This window comes from Tachyglossus aculeatus, chromosome X1 (assembly GCF_015852505.1).
Source record: "Tachyglossus aculeatus isolate mTacAcu1 chromosome X1, mTacAcu1.pri, whole genome shotgun sequence".
NCBI classification, from domain to species: domain Eukaryota; kingdom Metazoa; phylum Chordata; class Mammalia; order Monotremata; family Tachyglossidae; genus Tachyglossus; species Tachyglossus aculeatus.
Window position 1 is genome coordinate 109,932,392 of NC_052101.1, and position 18,649 is coordinate 109,951,040.

Genomic DNA, 18,649 nt, shown 5'->3' on the forward strand with positions numbered 1-18,649 from the left:
TGGGGAGGTTACAAGGTGCTTCACTTCACCTCTCTGTGCCTCAGTTCCCTCATCTGTAAAATGGGGTTGAAGACTGGGAGCCCCACGTGGGATAACCTGATTACCTTGTATCTCCCCAGCGCTTAGCACATAGAAAGTGCTTAACAAATACCACCATTATTAATGTCAGCTGGTTGTGGGCAGGGAATGTGTCTGTTTAATAATAATAATAATAATAATGACATTTGTTAAGCGCTATAATAATCATCATCATCAATCGTATTTATTGAGCGCTTACTATGTGCAGAACACTGTACTAAGCGCTTGGGAAGTACAAATTGGCAACATACAGAGACAGTCCCTACCCAACAGTGGGCTCACAGTCTAAAAGATAATAATAATAATAATAATGATGGCATTTGTTAAGCGCTTACTATGTGCAAAGCACTGTTCTAAGCGCTGGGGGGGATACAATGTGATCAAGTCCCACATGGGGCTCACAGTCTTAATCCCCATTTTTACAGATGAGGTAACTGAGGGTCAGAGAAGTGAAGTGACTTGCCCAAGGTCACACAGCAGACTTGTGGTGGAGTCAGGATTTGAACCCTATGTGCCAAGCACTGTTCTTAGCGCTGGGGGGGATACAAGGTGATCAGGTTGTCCCACGTGGGGCTTACAGTCTTCAATCCCATTTTACAGATGAGGTCACTGAGGCTCAGAGAAGTGAAGTGCCTTGCCCAAGGTCACACAGCAGACACGTGGCGGAGCCGGGACTCGAACCCATGACCTCTGACTCCAAAGCCCGGGCTCTTTCCACTGAGCCACGCTCCTCTCCGCCTCTTCCCGCTGCTGGACCGGGCGTGACGTCACGGAGACCCCCCACCCCGTGATCAACCGTTACAACCTTAAACGGTTTCTTTTTTTTTTTCCTCCTTTTCATTTTCAACCGTTACAACCTTAAACGGTTTCTTTTTTTTCCTCCTTCTCGTTTTTCTTAAACTTCTGGTGCCTCGACTAAAGCTGCAAAAGGCGAATTAACGGCTACCAAAACTGCAGCACCGTGAAAGCCGACAAGGCCTCAGTTTCTGGAGCAGCCGTTGGCTAAGTGTGTTTAGGCCCAAACCGCTCAGCATTCCCATCAATCAATCAATCAATCAATCGTCTTTATTCATCATCATCAATCGTATTTATTGAATGCTTACTGTGTGCAGAGCACTGGACTAAGCGCTTGGGAAGTACAAATTGGCAACATCTAGAGACAGTCCCTACCCAACAGTGGGCTCACAGTCTAAAAGGGGGAGACAGAGAACAAAACCAAACATACTAACAAAATAAAATAAATAGAATAGCTATGTACAATAAAATAAATAAATAAATAAATAGAGTAATAAATATGTACAAACATATATACATATATACAGGTGCTGTGGGGAAGGGAAGGAGGTAAGATGGGGGGATGGAGAGGGGGACGAGGGGGAGAGGAAGGAAGGGGCTCAGTCATCATCATCATCAATCGTATTTGAGTGCTTACTGTGTGCAGAGCACTGTACTAAACGCTTGGGAAGTACAAATTGGCAACATATAGAGACAGTCCCTACCCAACAGTGGGCTCACAGTCTAAAAGGGGGAGACAAAACCAAACATACTGCAAAATAAAACAGAATAGATATGTACAAGTAAAATAAATAGAGTAATAAATATGTACAAACATATATACAGGTGCTGTGGGGAGGGGAAGGAGGTAAGATGGGGGGATGGAGAGGGGGACGAGGGGGAGAGGAAGGAAGGGGCTCAGTCATCATTAATTGTATTTATTGAGTGCTTACTGTGTGCAGAGCACTGTACTAAGTGCTTGGGAAGTCCAAATTGGCAACATATAGAGACAGTCCCTACCCAACAGTGGGCTCACAGTCTAAAAGGGGGAGACAAAACCAAACATACTACAAAATAAAATAGGATATGTACAAGTAAAATAAATAGAGTGATAAATATGTACAAGCATATATACAGGTGCTGTGGGGAGGGGAAGGAGGTAGAGTGGGGGGATGGAGAGAGTGAGAGGAAGGAGGAGGCTCAGTCTGGGAAGGCCTCCTGGAGGAGGTGAGCTCTCAGTAATAATAATAATAATAATGGGAAGGCCTCCTGGAGGAGTAATAATAATAATGATAGCATTTATTAAGCGCTTACTATGTGCAAAGCACTGTTCTAAGCGCTTGGGAAGTCCAAGTTGGCAACATATAGTAGGGCCTTGAAGGGAAATCGTCTTTATTGAGCGCTGACTGTGTGGAGAGCGCTTGGGAAGTCCAAGTTGGCAACATATAGTAGGGCCTTGAAGGGAAATCGCCTTTATTGAGCGCTTACTGTGTGGAGAGCGCTTGGGAAGTCCAAGTCGGCAACATCTAGAGACAGTCCCTACCCAACAGCGGGCTCCCAGTCTAGAAGGGGGAGGCAGAGAACAAAACCAAACATCTCCACGCGACTTAGTGCACAATTAAAGTATCTGTGATGTTACAGCCTTTTGATTATGATCCTAATGAGAAGAGTAAACACAAGTTCATGGTTCAATCAATGTTTGCGCCGACTGACACCTCAGATATGGAAGCAGTAGTAAGTATTGAAGGTGTTCTTCACTTAAACATACCTTAAAACATGGAATGCCCTCCCTCCACACATCCACCAAGCTAGCTCTCTTCCTCCCTTCAAAGGCCTATTGAGAGGTGAACTCCTCCAGGAGGCCTTCCCAGATCGAGCCCCCTTTTCCCCCTCCTCCTCCCCACCCCCCTGCCCTACCTCCTTCCCCTCCACACAACACTTGTATATATTTGTACAGATTTATTACTCTATTTTGCTTGTACCTATTTACTATTTGTGTTAATGATGTACATATAGCTTTAATTCCAGTTCTGATGATTTTGACGCCCGTCTACTTGTTTTGTTCTGTTGTCCGTCTCCCCCTTTTAGACCGTGAACCCGTTGTCGGGTAGGGACCGTCTCTAGATGTTGCCGACTTGGACTTCCCAAGCGCTTAGCACAGTGCTGGGCGCACAGTAAGCGCTCAATAAGTACAGCTGAATGAATGAATATGGCTTTAATTCCGGCTCTGATGATTTTGACGCCCGTCTACTTGTTTTGTTCTGTTGTCCGTCTCCCCCTTTTAGACCGTGAACCCGTTGTCGGGTAGGGACCGTCTCTAGATGTTGCCGACTTGGACTTCCCAAGCGCTTAGGACAGTGCTGGGCACACAGTAAGCGCCCAATAAGTACACCTGAATGAATGAATACGGCTTTAATTCCGGCTCTGATGATTTTGACGCCCGTCTACTTGTTTTGTTCTGTTGTCCGTCTCCCCCTTTTAGACCGTGAACCCGTTGTCGGGTAGGGACCGTCTCTAGATGTTGCCGACTTGGACTTCCCAAGCGCTTAGCACAGTGCTGGGCGCACAGTAAGCGCTCAATAAGTACAGCTGAATGAATGAATATGGCTTTAATTCCGGCTCTGATGATTTTGACGCCCGTCTACTTGTTTTGTTCTGTTGTCCGTCTCCCCCTTTTAGACCGTGAACCCGTTGTCGGGTAGGGACCGTCTCTAGATGTTGCCGACTTGGACTTCCCAAGCGCTTAGGACAGTGCTGGGCACACAGTAAGCGCCCAATAAGTACAGTTGAATGAATGAATACGGCTTTAATTCTGGCTCTGATGATTTTGACGCCCGTCTACTTGTTTTGTTCTGTTGTCCGTCTCCCCCTTTTAGACCGTGAACCCGTTGTTGGGTAGGGACCGTCTCTAGATGTTGCCGACTTGGACTTCCCAAGCGCTTAGGACAGTGCTGGGCACACAGTAAGCGCTCAATAAGTACAGCTGAATGAATGAATACGGCTTTAATTCCGGCTCTGATGATTTTGACGCCCGTCTACTTGTTTTGTTCTGTTGTCCGTCTCCCCCTTTTAGACCGTGAACCCGTTGTCGGGTAGGGACCGTCTCTAGATGTTGCCGACTTGGACTTCCCAAGCGCTTAGGACAGTGCTGGGCACACAGTAAGCGCTCGATAAATACGATCGAATGAATTAAAGGGAAAGAAGGGGGCGGGTCAATTCACAGGCCCCTCGGCCGAGGAGCCCTTCAGCGCCATTTTGTACGGCGCGGCGCTGTGTCCGGGGCGGTGAGGGGGGCGCGGGGGGCGGGGCCTCCGCCTGCGCGATGGCGGGCCCGTCTCCCGTGCAGATCCGCGAGGCCAACGCGCACCTGGCGGCCGTGCACCGGCGGGCGGCCGAGCTGGAGGCCCGGCTCGGGGCGGCCGAGCGCACGGTGCGGGAGCAGGCCCACAGCCTCATCCGCAAGGACGAGCAGCTGCGGGCCGCCCTGCGGGACCTCGCCCAGGCCAAGGACAGGTAGCGCAGTCGCTTCCCCAAGGCGGGACCCCGGCCGCCGCCTCAGTTTCCCCCCACTTGGAGCAGAGGGGCCGCTTTTCCGGGGGCGGCACCAACCGGATGCTTAATCGTAATCATCATCTTCATCATCATCCGTATTTATTGAGCGCTTACTCTGTGCAGAGCACTGGGGAAGTCCGAATTGGCAACATCCAGAGACAGGCCCTGCCCAACAGTTTGCTCGCAGTCTCAAAGGGGGGGCGCTAGGTATTCACCCCTCCCTCAGTCCCACAATAATGATAGTAGTGATGATGGCATTTGGTAAGCGCTTACTATGCGCGAGGCACTGTTCTAAGCGCTGGAGGGGATGCAAGACGATCAGGTTGTCCCACGTGGGGCCTCACAGTCTTAATCCCCATTTTACGGATAATAATCATAATAATGATGGCATTTGGTAAGCGCTTACTATGCGCGAGGCACTGTTCTAAGCGCTGGAGGGGATGCAAGACGATCAGGTTGTCCCACGTGGGGCCTCACAGTCTTAATCCCCATTTTACGGATAATGGTCATAATAATGATGGCATTTGGTAAGCGCTTACTATGCGCGAGGCACTGTTCTAAGCGCTGGAGGGGATGCAAGACGATCAGGGTGTCCCACGTGGGGCCTCACAGTCTTAATCCCCATTTTACGGATAATAATCATAATAATGATGGCATTTGTTAAGCGCTTACTATGTGCGAAGCACTGTTCTAAGCGCTCGAGGGATACAAGACGATCAGGTTGTCCCACGTGGGGCCCACAGTCTTAATCCCCATTTTACGGATAATAATAATGATGGCATTTGTTAGCGCTTACTATGTGCGAAGCACTGTTCTAAGCGCTGGAGGGGATACTAGGCGATCAGGTTGGCCCACGGGGGGCTCACAGTCTTAATCACCATTTTACGGATAATAATAAAATGATGGCATTTGTTAAGCGCTTACTATGTGCAAAGCACTGTTCTAAGCGCTGGAGGGGATACAAGGCGATCAGGTTGTCCCACGGGGGGTTCACAGTCTTCATCCCCATTTTACAGATAATAATAATAATAACGATGGCATTTGGTAAGCGCCTACCATGTGCAAAGCACTGTTCTAAGCGCTGGAGGGGATACAAGATGATCAGGTTGTCCCACGGGGGGCTCACAGTCTTCATCCCCATTTTACGGATAATGATAATAATAATGATGGCATTTGTTAAGCACCTACTATGTGCAAAGCACTGTTCTAAGCGCTGAGGGGATACAAGGTGATCAGGTTGTCCCACGTGAGGTTCACAGTCAATCCCCATTTTACGGATAATAATAATAATAATAATGATGGCATTTGTTAAGCGCTGGAGGGGATACAAGGTGATCAGGTGTCCCACGGGGGGCTCACAGTCTTTTATTACTCTATTTATTTTACTTGTACATATCTATTCTATTTTGTTAGTATGGTTTTGTTCTCTGTCTCCCCCTTTTAGACTGTGAGCCCACTGTTGGGCAGGGACTGTCTCTATATGTTGTCAATTTGTACTTCCCAAGCGCTTAATACAGTGCTCTGCACACAGTAAGCGCTCAATAAATACGATTGATGATGATGATGATGCAAAGCCCTGTTCTAAGCGCTGGAGGGGATACAAGGTGATCAGGTTGTCCCACGTGGGGCTCACAGTCTTAATCCCCGTTTTACAGATAATGATAATAATAATGATGGCATTTGTTAAGCGCCTACTATGTGCAAAGCCCTGTTCTAAGTGCTGGAGGGGATACAAGATGATCAGGTTGTCCCACGGGGGGCTCACAGTCTCAATCCCCATTTTACGGATAATAATAATAATAATAATAATAATGGCTCACAGTCTCAATCCCCATTTTACGGATAATAATAATAATAATAATGATGGCATCTGTTAAGCACTTACTATGTGCAAAGCACTGTTCTAAGCACTGGAGGGGATACAAGATGATCAGGTTGTCCCACGGGGGGCTCACAGTCTCAATCCCCATTTTACGGATAATAATAATAATAATAATAATGATGGCATCTGTTAAGCGCTTACTATGTGCAAAGCACTGTTCTAAGCGCTGGAGGGGATACAAGATGATCAGGTTGTCCCACGGGGGGCTCACAGTCAATCCCCATTTTACGGATAATAATAATAATAATGATGGCATTTGGTAAGCGCCTACTATGTGCAAAGCATGTTCTAAGCGCTGGAGGGGATACAAGATGATCAGGTTGTCCCACGGGGGGCTCACAGTCAATCCCCATTTTACGGATAATAATAATGATGGCATTTGTTAAGCGCTTACTATGTGCAAAGCACTATTCTAAGCGCTGGAGGGGATACAAGATGATCAGGTTGTCCCACGTGGGGCTCACAGTCCATCCCCATTTTACAGATGAGGTCACTGAGGCTCAAAGAAGTGAAGTGCCTTGCCCAAGGTCACACAGCAGACACGTGGCGGAGCCGGGACTCGAACCCATGACCTCTGACTCCAAAGCCCGGGCTCTTTCCACTGAGCCACGCTCCTCTCCGCCTCTTCCCGCTGCCCCGGTGCTGGACCGGGCGTGACGTCACAGAGACCCCCCAACCCCGTGATCAACCGTTACAACCTTAAACGGTTTCTTTTTTTTTCCTCCTCCTCATTTTTTTTAAAACTTCTGGTGCCTCAACTAAAGCTGCAAAAGGCGAATGAACGGCTACCGAAACTGCAGCGCCGTGAAAGCCGACAAGGCCTCAGTTTCCGGAGTGGCCGTTGGCTAAGTGTGTTTAGGCCCAAACCGCTCAGCATCCCCGTGCGACTTAGTGCACAATTAAAGGGAAAGAAGGGGGCGGGTAAATTCACAGCCCCCTTTGCCAAGGAGAACTTCATCGTCATTTTCAGGGATTTTTTTTTTTTGGGGGGGGGGGGACGAGGAAGTTCACTAGAACAGTGCTTTGCACATAGTAAGTGCTTAACCAGTACCATCGTTATTATTATTATGATTATCTCCATTCCTGCCTTTTGTGAGCCACCCTCGGAGAACCCCCAGTTTTGTGCTCCAAATGAGATGCGTACCCCACAGCGGGTGTTTCTCAGACGGTAGCTACGAAGTGTGCTGTCAGACAACACCTCGGGTTTGTTTGGGGATCGTCAAACAGTACCTTTCCTCCAAACAGCTTTATAATTAATGGTGGTATTTGTTAAGTGCTTACTGTGTGCGAGGCACTGTTCTAAGCATTGGGGGGATAATAATAATAATGTTGGCATTTGTTAAGCACTTACTATGTGCAAAGCACTGTTCTAAGCGCTTGGGGGGGATACAAAGCGATCAGGTTGTCCCACGTGGGGCTCAGAGTCTTAATCCCCATTGTACAGATGAGGTAACTGAGGCTCAGAGAAGTTAAGTGACTTGCCCAAGGTCACACAGCAGACACGTGGCGGAGCTGGGATTCGAACCCATGACCTCTGACTCCGAAGCCCGTGCTCTTTCCACTGAGCCACGCTGCTTCTCTACAAGGTGATCAGGTTGTCCCACGTGGGGCTCACGGTCTTCACCCCCATTTTACAGATGAGGGGACTGAGGCACAGAGAAGTTAAGTGGCTTGCCCAAGGTCACACAGCTGACAAGTGGCTGAGCCGGGATTTGAACCCATGACCTCTGACTCCCTAGACCACACTCTTTCCCCTGAGCCACACTGCTTCCCCAGTGTTGCTTATAAGAAGCGTTAAACTCAGATCCTCCCACCGGCAGGTAGTTCTGTCCACGCTAGGCCCATAGGGGCTTTAAGGGGAGGGTAGTACGTAGGAAGTACGTAAGGTAGTCATCATCATCATCATCATCATCAATCGTATTTATTGAGCGCTTACTATGTGCAGAGCACTGGACTAAGTGCTTGGGAAGTACAAATTGGCAACATATAGAGACAGTCCCTACCCAACAGTGGGCTCACAGTCTAAAAGGGGGAGACAGAGAACAAAGCCAAACATACTAACAAAATACAATAAATAGAATAGATATGTACAAGTAAAATAAATAAAAGTCGAAGCAGGACTCCTCAGTTACCTCTAAAGCTTCGCCAGAGCCTGCCAGGCTTTTAACCACCTGTGGCAGAGAGAGGATGAGTTTCCCTCTTTAAGCCCCTCAGTGCAATAGTACCATTCACGGTTTTTCATCAATTTAAAAGCAGCGTTCAGTCCCTCGCTTCGAACCTGCACGATGCTTCCCGAAACTGGCCTTTTGAGAAGGGAATCCGTCCACGTGTGTAGTCGACCCTCAGTACCCTGCCAAGAAGTTCCAAGAATGTAGGCCAACACATTTCCCCTCAGGCCCACCAATGGTTTTTACCCGCCATGCTGCCCGCTACCTACCTGCTAAGCACCGGGTCGGTAGCAAACACACTCATTCTGCCTCCCTCCTGCCAATTCCTGCTAAAACCTACTCACCAAGAGCTTTGGCGCCGAAGAAATCAAAGCTAAGGTGTTTCCAAGGGGGTTTTCAATGTAGAGAGAAAATGAGGTATTACGTGTCACTCTCAGTTCTCGGGATTATAGGACCATTTCCCTCTCTGATGGGAAGACTGAGGGGTGGAATTTGGAAGACAGCACGGGCAGAAAAACTTGGAAGTTGAACGAAAGATTCCAGCTCTTATCCATGTCTCCTTTTTTGCCATACTTCCCCCCCTCCCCCCCCCCCACCCCAAGAGAAATTGCAGATCTTCAAGAAAAGCTCTTTTCCTCTGAGGGGACTGTCCAGAAGCTCTTGAATGTGATCCAGGAAAAAGACGACTTGATCGTCCAGCTGAAGCACCGGAGCCAGCTGTTGAATAAAATCTGCAGGAGTCGTCCCCTTCTTGACAACCTCCTCTCCTGTATGGCCGAAGGCGAGCGCCTGGGGACTTTCTCAGGAGCGGAGAGCCCCGCCGGTTCTCCCCTTCCCGACAGGCAGGAAGAGACAGACCGCGTTGCCAACCAGCTCCCTAACCACAAGGACTTCTCTCTCAGTGAGGATGATCTGGATGATCAGGATTTGGACAAGACTATGTTCGGAACCACGGTGTGAACGCCGGGATTCGATGCATGCTCTCTGTGGAAATGTCAGCGGGATCCTTGGACAGCCCCCCCCCGCCCCCGTCTCCTGATCGCGTGTAGAACAGCTCCCATTTGGGATCAGATTTGGGTCTTTAAGACCGGGGAAGGACTTGACATCTCACCATGGGATTCTGGTCCCGATTAAGAGCAGACACCGCTTTCCCTCTGTGTCCTTCCTTCAGAGGAGCTGACTGTTCCTTACTCTGCTCTTGCCTCTGCTTCAGAGAGAAAGATGCCTAGAGGCGCCTTGCTCCTCGTAGCCAAGGATCTCTTTCCGCTCCCAAACCCCGACTCTCCACTCCGGAAGAGCGGTAGCGATCTCGTTAAAGCCAGGCTCCCAGCTTCCAAGTTCTGCGGCCAGGGTGAGGTCATCCCACACCTTGACTACCCTTCATTCCGGTAACTAGATTGCCCAGCTTGGGGCCGCAGACGTTGGTGGGATAAAATGGGAGCGAATATTGAATTTAGGGACGGGAGTAAAATAGCCTCTGGCAGAAAAGTTTGGGCCGGTCGTTCTAGGAGAATTTCTCTACCTCTCTGCCCAAATTCTAGAAGCAGACTTTAGGAGGGTCAGAAACCCAGTTTTGCAAAGTCAAGAAACCACTTCTTGGGGCAGGATGCCCATTTGGTCAATCCGCCCTGGGTGGAAAGTTGTCACCAACCAAAAACGGGAAGATTTTTCTTTTCGGGAAATGAGGAGAAGAGCTGGAGATTCTCATGGCCGTTTTTGTCTTCTGGGCAGATGGCGCTTACGCCTATGTGTGAAATGCTCCTCTCCAGGATTTGGAACCGGTTCATTCTTCTGTAGGAGCAGTCCCGTGTCGGAAAATCACCTTAATTCCAGCCTGTAGGGTGTTTTGCATTGCGTTGCTGCCCTTCCCCCAAATCCCGGGAATCGATCATTTCGTCTGTCACGTTTGCCAGAGAAGGGGCGGGGATTGGAAGGGTTTCTTATTTTTTATAAGCAGAATAGCGACGTCTAACCTATTAGACTTAAAGGTTTATTTCCTGTTTAGCTTTTGATCTAGTTACAGTTTTCTATCAGTTTTAATAAGAAGTTTCAATGTATTTTTAAAATATTGAACTCTAAAAGTTCTCCTTTTATCTTGAAACTTAAAACACCAATCCACACCTTGCAGGGTAAGGCATTGGCCCAAAGTGCAGCCGGGCACCGATCTGCTCTCTGGCCTGACCAGGCTCATCTTCCTTGCCTTTTCACTGTCCCTCTGAAGAACAGAATGTGGAAACTAACCAGATAGCATCTCTATATGCAATTCTATGTAGCATACTAAGATACTTTTCTATTTTATATATATATCTGCACATAGTTCTATTTGAAATATCCGCTTTTCTTTCTCTGGGATGATCCGTTCTTTGAGGCACCTTAAGAAATACAGTATTTGAGTCTATTTCCTGTTTTGTAAAACAAAACGTCTACCAACTGTTTCAGCCCCCAAAGATTCGCTTTGGTACCCTGGGCCGTGCCTCTGTTCTTGTCCGGTGGGCAGGAAACCCGCTCAGGTAGGCTGGGGCTGAGGTGATGTAGAGACAGAGATGTGGCCTGGGCTTTTCTCTTGGGTTTCTGGGCACGCTGCTCTGGTGGTGATTGCTTTCAAAATTCCCCAGATCCCCCCCCGTCTGGGAGGCGTGGGTATACAGACTCTCTGTATAGGTTCCTGTGGTGATCTGGCTCTGCAAATAAACTTCTGCCTCATCCCCCTGGCTCCCCTTCCACTCCCGGGAGGAGTGACAATGCCAACATTTCTAACAACACACCCTCAGTGCAATAACAAGAATGTTGAACTAGATTCTGGTTGGGGGCAGTGGTTTGGGGGGTGGGGGGAGGAGAAGAGAGAGAGAGAGAGCACAAAATCTACACTGCAAAAAATCACCCAAACAGTTGCTCGACATCAATGCCGGTGTCTCAGTGGGGACATCAACCGAACTTTTAAAATGAGGAGTTCAGACCCGTCTTGATATTAGTATTCTTCTGCCCTATCTCCCCATTCAAAGGCTGGTTGGGGCCCCGTAGAACTAGCTGCATTTTCAACACAGGTTTCTGAAACTCTGTTACAGGCCTTTCTTCTTGTTCTGCTTTGTCCAGCGTTGTTCCTGGGACCACCCTGTCCCGGGTAGCTGAGGGTTTGGGCTGGGGCCGCAAACTCAGCTCTCTAGGGTGGAGCAATGAAGCGTGTATTACTCTGACCTGGAAAAAAAGACCACAGGGACTCCCATTTATCACCCCAGGTAGCTTGAGCATTTGAGCACTCACCAAACAGCTCCCGGGTCTTCTGCGGAGCCAACCGGGGACAAGGGGTACATGTAGATTTGTGGGTGAAAAACCTGTCTGGGATTTTCCAAACTGAGCTTTTCTCCAACCTTATTGCATTACCAGCCAAGCCTTCGCCTGGAGGATTTGTACTTTAATAATAATAATTCTGGTAGTTGTTAAGCGTTTACGGTGTGCCAGGCACTGTACTAAGCGCTGAGGTGGTTCCAAGCAAATCGTGTTGGCCACACAGTCCCTGAACCATGTGGGGCTCACAGCCTGAATCCCCATTTGGCAGATGAAACCGAGGCACAGAGAAGTAAAGTGACTCGCCCAAGGTCACGCAGCAGACAAGGAGTTGGGATTAGAACCCACAACCTTTCTACTCCCAGGCCCGGGCTCTATACGCCGTGCAGAGGAGCTTGGAAGAAATCCGGGGAAATTTCCGGGCCCAGCAGTTCCAAACCTTCTCTGAACTTCAGGATGATTCAGGGTTTTTTTAAAATGGCTGTCAGTCAGCTACCGCTTCATGGTGCTTATTTCTAAACACAATAGAAGACGGCAAACACGTGCAGAAGCGTTCATTCTTGGACTCCTCCCTTGGGTCCCGAGCGGTCCAAGCAGGCAGAGTCCCCGGCTGCGTTTCTGGGAACGCCCAAGTCCCCAAATTCCTCAGGAACTACGTGCTCCCCTCCTCCCCACTTCCCCACTCTCAACACCTGTGGGATATCAAATGCGACTGCCCTAAAAGAGCCCAGAAGGGGAAAGATGGAAAGATGGAAAATCTTTGCCGCCCGCTGCTCTGGGAGGATAGCTACGAGGTCACTTGTAGGGGTTACAGCTTTCTCTATAGCTGGTGCGTGTGTGTATGTATGTGTATGTGTGGACACGCTCTGCTTCGCAAACTGCGTGAACTTCGTGCAACTAGGCACTACTTTCTCCCTGTAGGCCTGGTGGGCGTTGGTGGTTCCGAATTCAAAGCACTTAGCACAGTGCTCTGCACTCTGTAAGCGCTCAATATGATTGAATGAGTGAAGCCATCACAAATCTGAATACTACGTTTCAGTTTGGGGCATTTCGGGAAGTTCGTGTTACACCTCGTGTCTGCCCTTTCCTTTTCTATTAAATTTTAAGTAACACTGCACCCTTCTCACGTTGGAGCTGTGGTTATTAATGCTTTCTTCCCCTCCTGGATTTCCTCCCAGAGAGGCAGTCTGTCAAGGGGTGCTTTTTCTTCGGTCTCCCTGTTGCTCGGCCCAAAGTGAAGGTGTTCTTTTCCTGGCAAACCGGTCCGAGGTGGCGGGGAGAAAGTTGGAGGCATTCCCAAAGGGGCCTGGAGCAGGTGTTTGCTGAGGCTTGCCCCTCTCCCCACTTCCCATCAGGCCTCGTGGAGAAGCAGCGTGGCTCAGTGGAAAGAGCCCGGGCTCTGGAGTCGGAGGTCATGGGTTCAAACCCCGGCTCCGCCGATTGTCAGCTGTGTGACTTTGGGCAGGTCACTTCACTTCTCTGAGCCTCAGTTACCTCATCTGTAAAATGGGGATTAAGACTGTGAGCCCTCCCCATGGGACAACCTGATCACCTTGTAACCTCCCCAGCGCTTAGAACAGCGCTTTGCACATAGTAAGCGCTTAATAAATGCCATTATTATTATTATTATTGTGGGGCCAACGCAGCTCCCGCCTCTTGGGGAAGCGGAACTAAGAAAGAAGCAGAACTTCTTTCCTTCTCCAGCCCAGCCCGCACCCTCCGCTCCTCTGCCGCTAACCTCCTCACTGTGCCTCGTTCTCGCCCGTCCCGCCGTCGACCCCCGGCCCATGTCCCTCCCCCTGGCCTGGAATGCCCCCCAATCCCTCTGCCCATCCACCAAGCTAGCTCTCTTCCTCCCTTCAAAGCCCTGCTGAGAGCTCACCTCCTCCAGGAGGCCTTCCCAAACTGAGCCCCCTCCTTCCTCTCCTCCTCTTCCCCCCCCGCCCTACCTCCTTCCCCTCCCCACAGCACCTGTATATGTTTGTACAGATTTATTACTCTATTTTACTTGTACATATTTACTGTTCTATTTATTTTATTTTGTTAATGTGTTTTGTTTCGTTGTCTATCTCCCCCTTCTAGACTGTGAGCCCGCTGTTGGGTAGTGACCGTCTCTGTATGTTGCCAACTTGAACTTCCCAAGCGCTTAGTACAGCGCTCTGCACACGGTAAGCACTCAATAAATACGATTGAATGAATGAATGAATGAATTGCAGTCTGGGAAGGACACCTTGCTTTCACCCTGGAGAAGTTTCCTTCTCGTTTTTGCTCAGGCACGTCTGCCCGCTGCCATGCGATTCCATCAGTCGTATTTATTGAGCGCTTACTGTGTGCAGAGCACTGCACCAAGTGCTTGGAAAGTACAATGCAGCAACAAATCGAAACAATCCCTGCCCACGACGGGCTTACGGTCTACACGATGGGGAGAGGCTGCCCAAGGTCATGAATGCAGGGAGGTTTCTCTTTAGGCCACAGTGAATAAAAACCAACCCGAGGTAGCAGTTTGATCCATCAGCGGTGTTTATTGAACGTCTGCTGTGGGCTGAGCACTTGGAAGAGCGTGATGGAGGTAAAAGAGAGGATCGTCCCTTCAATCGAGGCACTCACACTCAAAAAGCAACCGCCTTCAAGTAGCTGAGGTGATGTTTCTAGGGGAGCGCTCCAAAATATTCATACCCCCCTTTCCCAAAGGGCTGGGGGCTGTTGTCGCTGGGGCATCTACATGGAGCTTCGGGCCGCCTAGGTCCAGGCTTCCTACGCACTAGTCCGTGGCCCAGCTTTGGGGTCACTTCAGGTAGCACAGCTCTACACACTCTCCCTTCAGCACCTCTAGAGTTACAAGCCGTCCCCTTCCCGGCTCCTGGGGCCTCCTGTCCCCTAGCAACTCGTGTTTGGGGGAGGAGGGACTCTGGGGTTGCTGCAGAGACAGCTGACTAGCTAGACCCAACTCTGCCTCCCAGGGAGAAACAGCGGGTGAGTTGGGCAGCGGAGTGGGGAGGGGGGCAGGGGAAGGGAGAGGGCCAGTGGAAGGCCCAAGTTCTGCCACGGAGACGTGGCCGAACGGGGGCCGGGAGGGTAGAAGTCGAGAAGTCGTCCCTCGGCCCCCAGGCGATGGGCCAGGAGCTTGGGCTTTCTCAGTCCAACTCGCCTCTCCCTCAGTCGGCGGGTGACACGGAGAGGGTCCTCCTTTCCTCAGGGACTGGGCATGAATCCCAGAGAGCGGAGAAGCTCTATGCCCCTGCCCCCCCCCCCACCCACCCACCCACTGAGACTATCCCAGTTCTGAAAAATGCGTGGCCACACACAGGGTCTGACCTGTCCTGGCCCCAGGCCTTTCCAGTGCACCGTAGTCCAGCCTGATGGCCAGGTTCCCAGAACCTTCCGTCCTCCTGTAACACTCCCTCCCTCAGGAATCCCAACCCTAGGGCCTCGGTGATTTGTGTTGGGAACACCGGGACCCTGAAGACCGGGGGAAGGAGGGCATCCATTTTTATTCCAGTGGTTTGATGTGGTCTTTGCACCAGCCTGATTTTTCCACCCGCCCTTGGAAGATGGTTTCGGGTCACATTGGGCCGTTAAATCGGGAAATCTACCGAATCCAGGGTTTGATTCCTGCTGGCAGCTCCCTGTAGTTGGTGCCTGTTCCCCATGGGAGCCCTGCCTTGCCCAGTCCAGCAGCTTGTTTACCTTTCCTTGCCAGGCAACCAAAAGGGAGACCGAGGGGGACGAGAGCGAGATGTGTGTTCCTCCCCCAGCCCAAGGGCATATACTCGGGTGGGCACCTTGGCTCCTGCACCCATCGTATGGGTTTGTATCCCCTTCCTTCCCATTGTACCAGCCCTCGAGCGACCGACGGGGAAGGAAGAGGACTGCTGCCATGGAGGCTGGCAAAGACCCCACAGAGAAGCTTCGGGCACAGTGTCTGGCTCGTGGAGCATCTGGGATCAAAGGCCTGGCTAGGTGAATGCCCTCCCACTCCCCCATCGTGGAGGAACATTTCAAATTCCTTTCTTCTAATAATAATGACGAGCACGGTATGTTAGGCACTCCTCCGCGCCAAGCACTGGGGACGATGCAAGATAAGCAGATCGGTCACAGTCCCTGACCCATTTAGGGCACCCTGCGCTGCCCTTTCCAGTCTTGCTAGGGGACTGGTGTAATAATAATAATGATGGTATTTGTTAAGCGCTTACTATGTGCAAAGCACTGTTCTAAGCGCTGGAGGGGTATAAGGTGATCAGGTTGTCCCACGTGGGGCTCACAGTCTTCATCCCCATTTTACAGACGAGGGAACCGAGGCCCAGAGAAGTGACTTGCCCAAAGTCACACAGCTGACAATTGCCAACTTGTACTTCCCAAGCGTTAGTACAGTGCTCTGCACACAGTAAGCGCTCAATAAATACGATTGATTGATTGATTGAATTGGCGGAGCTGGGATTTGAACCCGTGATCTCTGATTCCAAAGCCCGGGCTCTTTCCACTGAGCCATGCTGCTTCTCTGCACTCATGCCCCTTTCTTCCCCGATGAAGAACAGAGATGACAAGGGTTTGAAGCTGGAACCTTAAATTTCAGAGACCGTGGTGGGGGAGGAGGGAGCAGTCCAGGGTCAAACCTCAGCGCACTTCCCGCCACCCATTCCCTCCACCCCCCCCACCCCAACACTACTCGGGGTCCGCAGGTTTTTCCGCCGCCTGGACACGGATAAGAGCCAGGCCCTGGACGCGGCGGAGCTGCAGCGGGGCTTGACAGAGCTAGGCTTCCACTTGGAAGCCGCTGAGGTGGAGCAGCTCTGTAAGCAGTATGACCGTGACGGCAGCGGCACCGTGGACCTAGAGGAGTTCCTGCGAGCAGTGCGGGTGAGGTAGCAACGGTTCCCCTCCCTGCCTCCTCTTTCTCCATCCAGGCTAGAGCCGGCAAACTTTTTGCATCCACAGCGCCCATTTTTCTACCCTCAAATCACCTCACTGGTAGAGCTGCTGCGTGTGCCAAGGTGGGAGCGGTATTTACAGGCGGGCCTCTAATTACTTTTCCTGTGTTTCCGTGCACAAAGCCCCACGCCAGGGGTGGAAAATTCATAATGCCCCTCCTCTCCTCAAGTAAGGGGTCTTTTCTTGAGTCCAGAAGCCCCATCCCATCCCAACAGCTGTTCAGTCTGCAGGAAGACCCGAGCCGAGACAGTCTCGGGGCATCGGGGTCCAAAGGCGAGACACCGCTGCCGTCTCTCTCCCAGCCTCCCATGTCCAGGGCCAGAGAGGAGGTCATCCACGCCGCCTTTGCCAAGCTGGACCGCAGCGGGGACGGCGTGGTGACTGTGGATGACTTGCGGGGCGTGTACAGTGGCCGGAGCCACCCGAAGGTCCGGAGCGGGGAGTGGACAGAGGATCAAGTGCTGCGCCACTTCCTGGATAACTTCGACTCTCCTGAAAAGGATGGCCAGGTCAGAGACTTCCCTCTCCTCTCCACCGGCTGTCCCTCGCTGCCGGTCCCCCGGGCGGACAAGGGGGATGCCGGAGCCCCTTCCTTTTCATTCAGCCGCCTGCCCCCTCCAAGGAGACGCCTTGGGCGGGAGGGTGAGTTCAGCCCCAGGGACCCCGCCTGGAGCAGACCCCCGTCTGCTGCAACAGCAGGGATTTCCTCCTGTCCTCTCCAGGTCACGGCTGAGGAGTTCCTGGATTATTACAGTGGGGTGAGCGCCTCCGTGAACACAGACGAGGAGTTTGTGGCAATGATGCAGAGTGCCTGGCGGCTGTAGCGCTCTCCTCCACCTTGGACCGGGAGACCGACCGTCGGTGCTTCCTGCCTGCTTTTCCTCTCCCCAGTTTCGCTCATTGTGCCCTCTGTCCCCTTAGGACGCTGCAGGCTAGGGCTGACCCCAGCCACCTTTCAGCTTTGGCTCTGGGGTTAAGGAGAGTCAGGACTCTTCCTCTCCCCCCGGTCTTTTCCTAGCCCTCCCTTCAACACCTCCTTGGCTTGGGGAAAGGAACTACGTTGCCTCCCCAGGCTGGGCCACTACACATAGGACCAGGGAAACCGAGCCAGTGCCAACAAAGCAGGTCCCCAAAGTGAGTTCCAGTCCCCGCCGCCATATCCGGCCCTGTTCTTCCACTTGCTTAGATTGAAATCTGCACTGCCTGACAAAATACTGTTTTCTCGTGTTCGTCAATACAGAAATGGGAGGGGAGAGGTGGGTCCTTGGCGTCTGGGCATTCTCTCCTTGGCTGGCTGACATAGCTCGCACAGCCAGAGTCAACGTGAAAACTGGTCTCCCTCCCTGGACCTTCAGCACACTTATACTTTGTGAGCCCCACGGGGGACGGGGACTGTGTCCGACTTGATTAACTTGTATCTACTCCAGCACTCAGAACAGCGCTTGGCTCACAGTAAGAGCTTAACAAGTATAATAATGCTAATAATAATAACAATAGTGAGCTTGGTAACTTGGATTTCCTCAATGAGGCCCCAGAATCAATTGGGTTCTCTGGAGTCTTGGGAGCTAAACCGGGTGAGGGCTGCCCACTTAGACCTACCGGGAAGACGGTCCACGGCAGAAGGATCAAATTCAACAAGGGCAAAGGTAGTGCCACGGGGCAAGGTGAAGAACACACAAACACAAAATGTGGAGAAAGAGCAGAAATAGAGCTGGACAGTAAAGTAGTCCCGAAGCTTAATCAATGGCAGTAGTGAGTGTAATACCACTATTTGTAAAGTCAATCTGGGAGATGCAAAAAAATCAGTCGCAATCCTTCCGCTATTCTCAGGACTGCTTAGGCCCTTTATTGGAGGCGGATTTGGTCCGGGTTACCGCCCCTTCAATAGGATGTAGAGAAACTGGAGAAAAAAAAAATGACAGGAATGCCATTCATTTCTTTCTTAGTGAAGGGGGTGGGGGGAGGCGTGGTTTCAGGAAAC

The 18,649-nt window shown here is 50.9% G+C and overlaps 1 protein-coding gene across 2 annotated transcripts; it reads left to right on the plus strand.

Annotated features, from left to right (window-relative positions):
• Positions 1-4,174: 4,174 nt before the first annotated feature.
• Positions 4,175-18,104, plus strand: LOC119950333 (calcyphosin-like). 2 transcript variants are annotated; one of them, XM_038772638.1, is made up of 6 exons: positions 4,175-4,365; positions 5,979-5,982; positions 15,578-15,699; positions 16,419-16,596; positions 16,971-17,177; positions 17,391-18,104. In XM_038772638.1, exons 1-6 carry the CDS (start codon positions 4,175-4,177, stop codon positions 17,490-17,492), a joined length of 804 nt encoding a protein of 267 aa, XP_038628566.1. In that variant the 3' UTR covers positions 17,493-18,104. The 2 variants fall into 2 exon arrangements, with proteins under 2 accessions (XP_038628566.1, XP_038628565.1); XM_038772637.1 differs by lacking the exons at positions 4,175-4,365; positions 5,979-5,982 and adding an exon at positions 14,608-14,712.
• The last annotated feature ends 545 nt before the right edge of the window (positions 18,105-18,649 follow it).

Excerpts from the sequence above, each read along its gene's own strand:
- LOC119950333 (XM_038772638.1), top strand. The coding sequence starts at position 4,175 with ATGGCGGGCCCGTCTCCCGTGCAGATCCGCGAGGCCAACGCGCACCTG. Across the intron at positions 15,700-16,418 it reads GGGATCAAAGGCCTGGCTAG|GTTTTTCCGCCGCCTGGACA; the intron begins GTGAATGCCCTC and ends CGGGGTCCGCAG. Across the intron at positions 16,597-16,970 it reads AGTTCCTGCGAGCAGTGCGG|CCTCCCATGTCCAGGGCCAG; the intron begins GTGAGGTAGCAA and ends TCTCTCTCCCAG.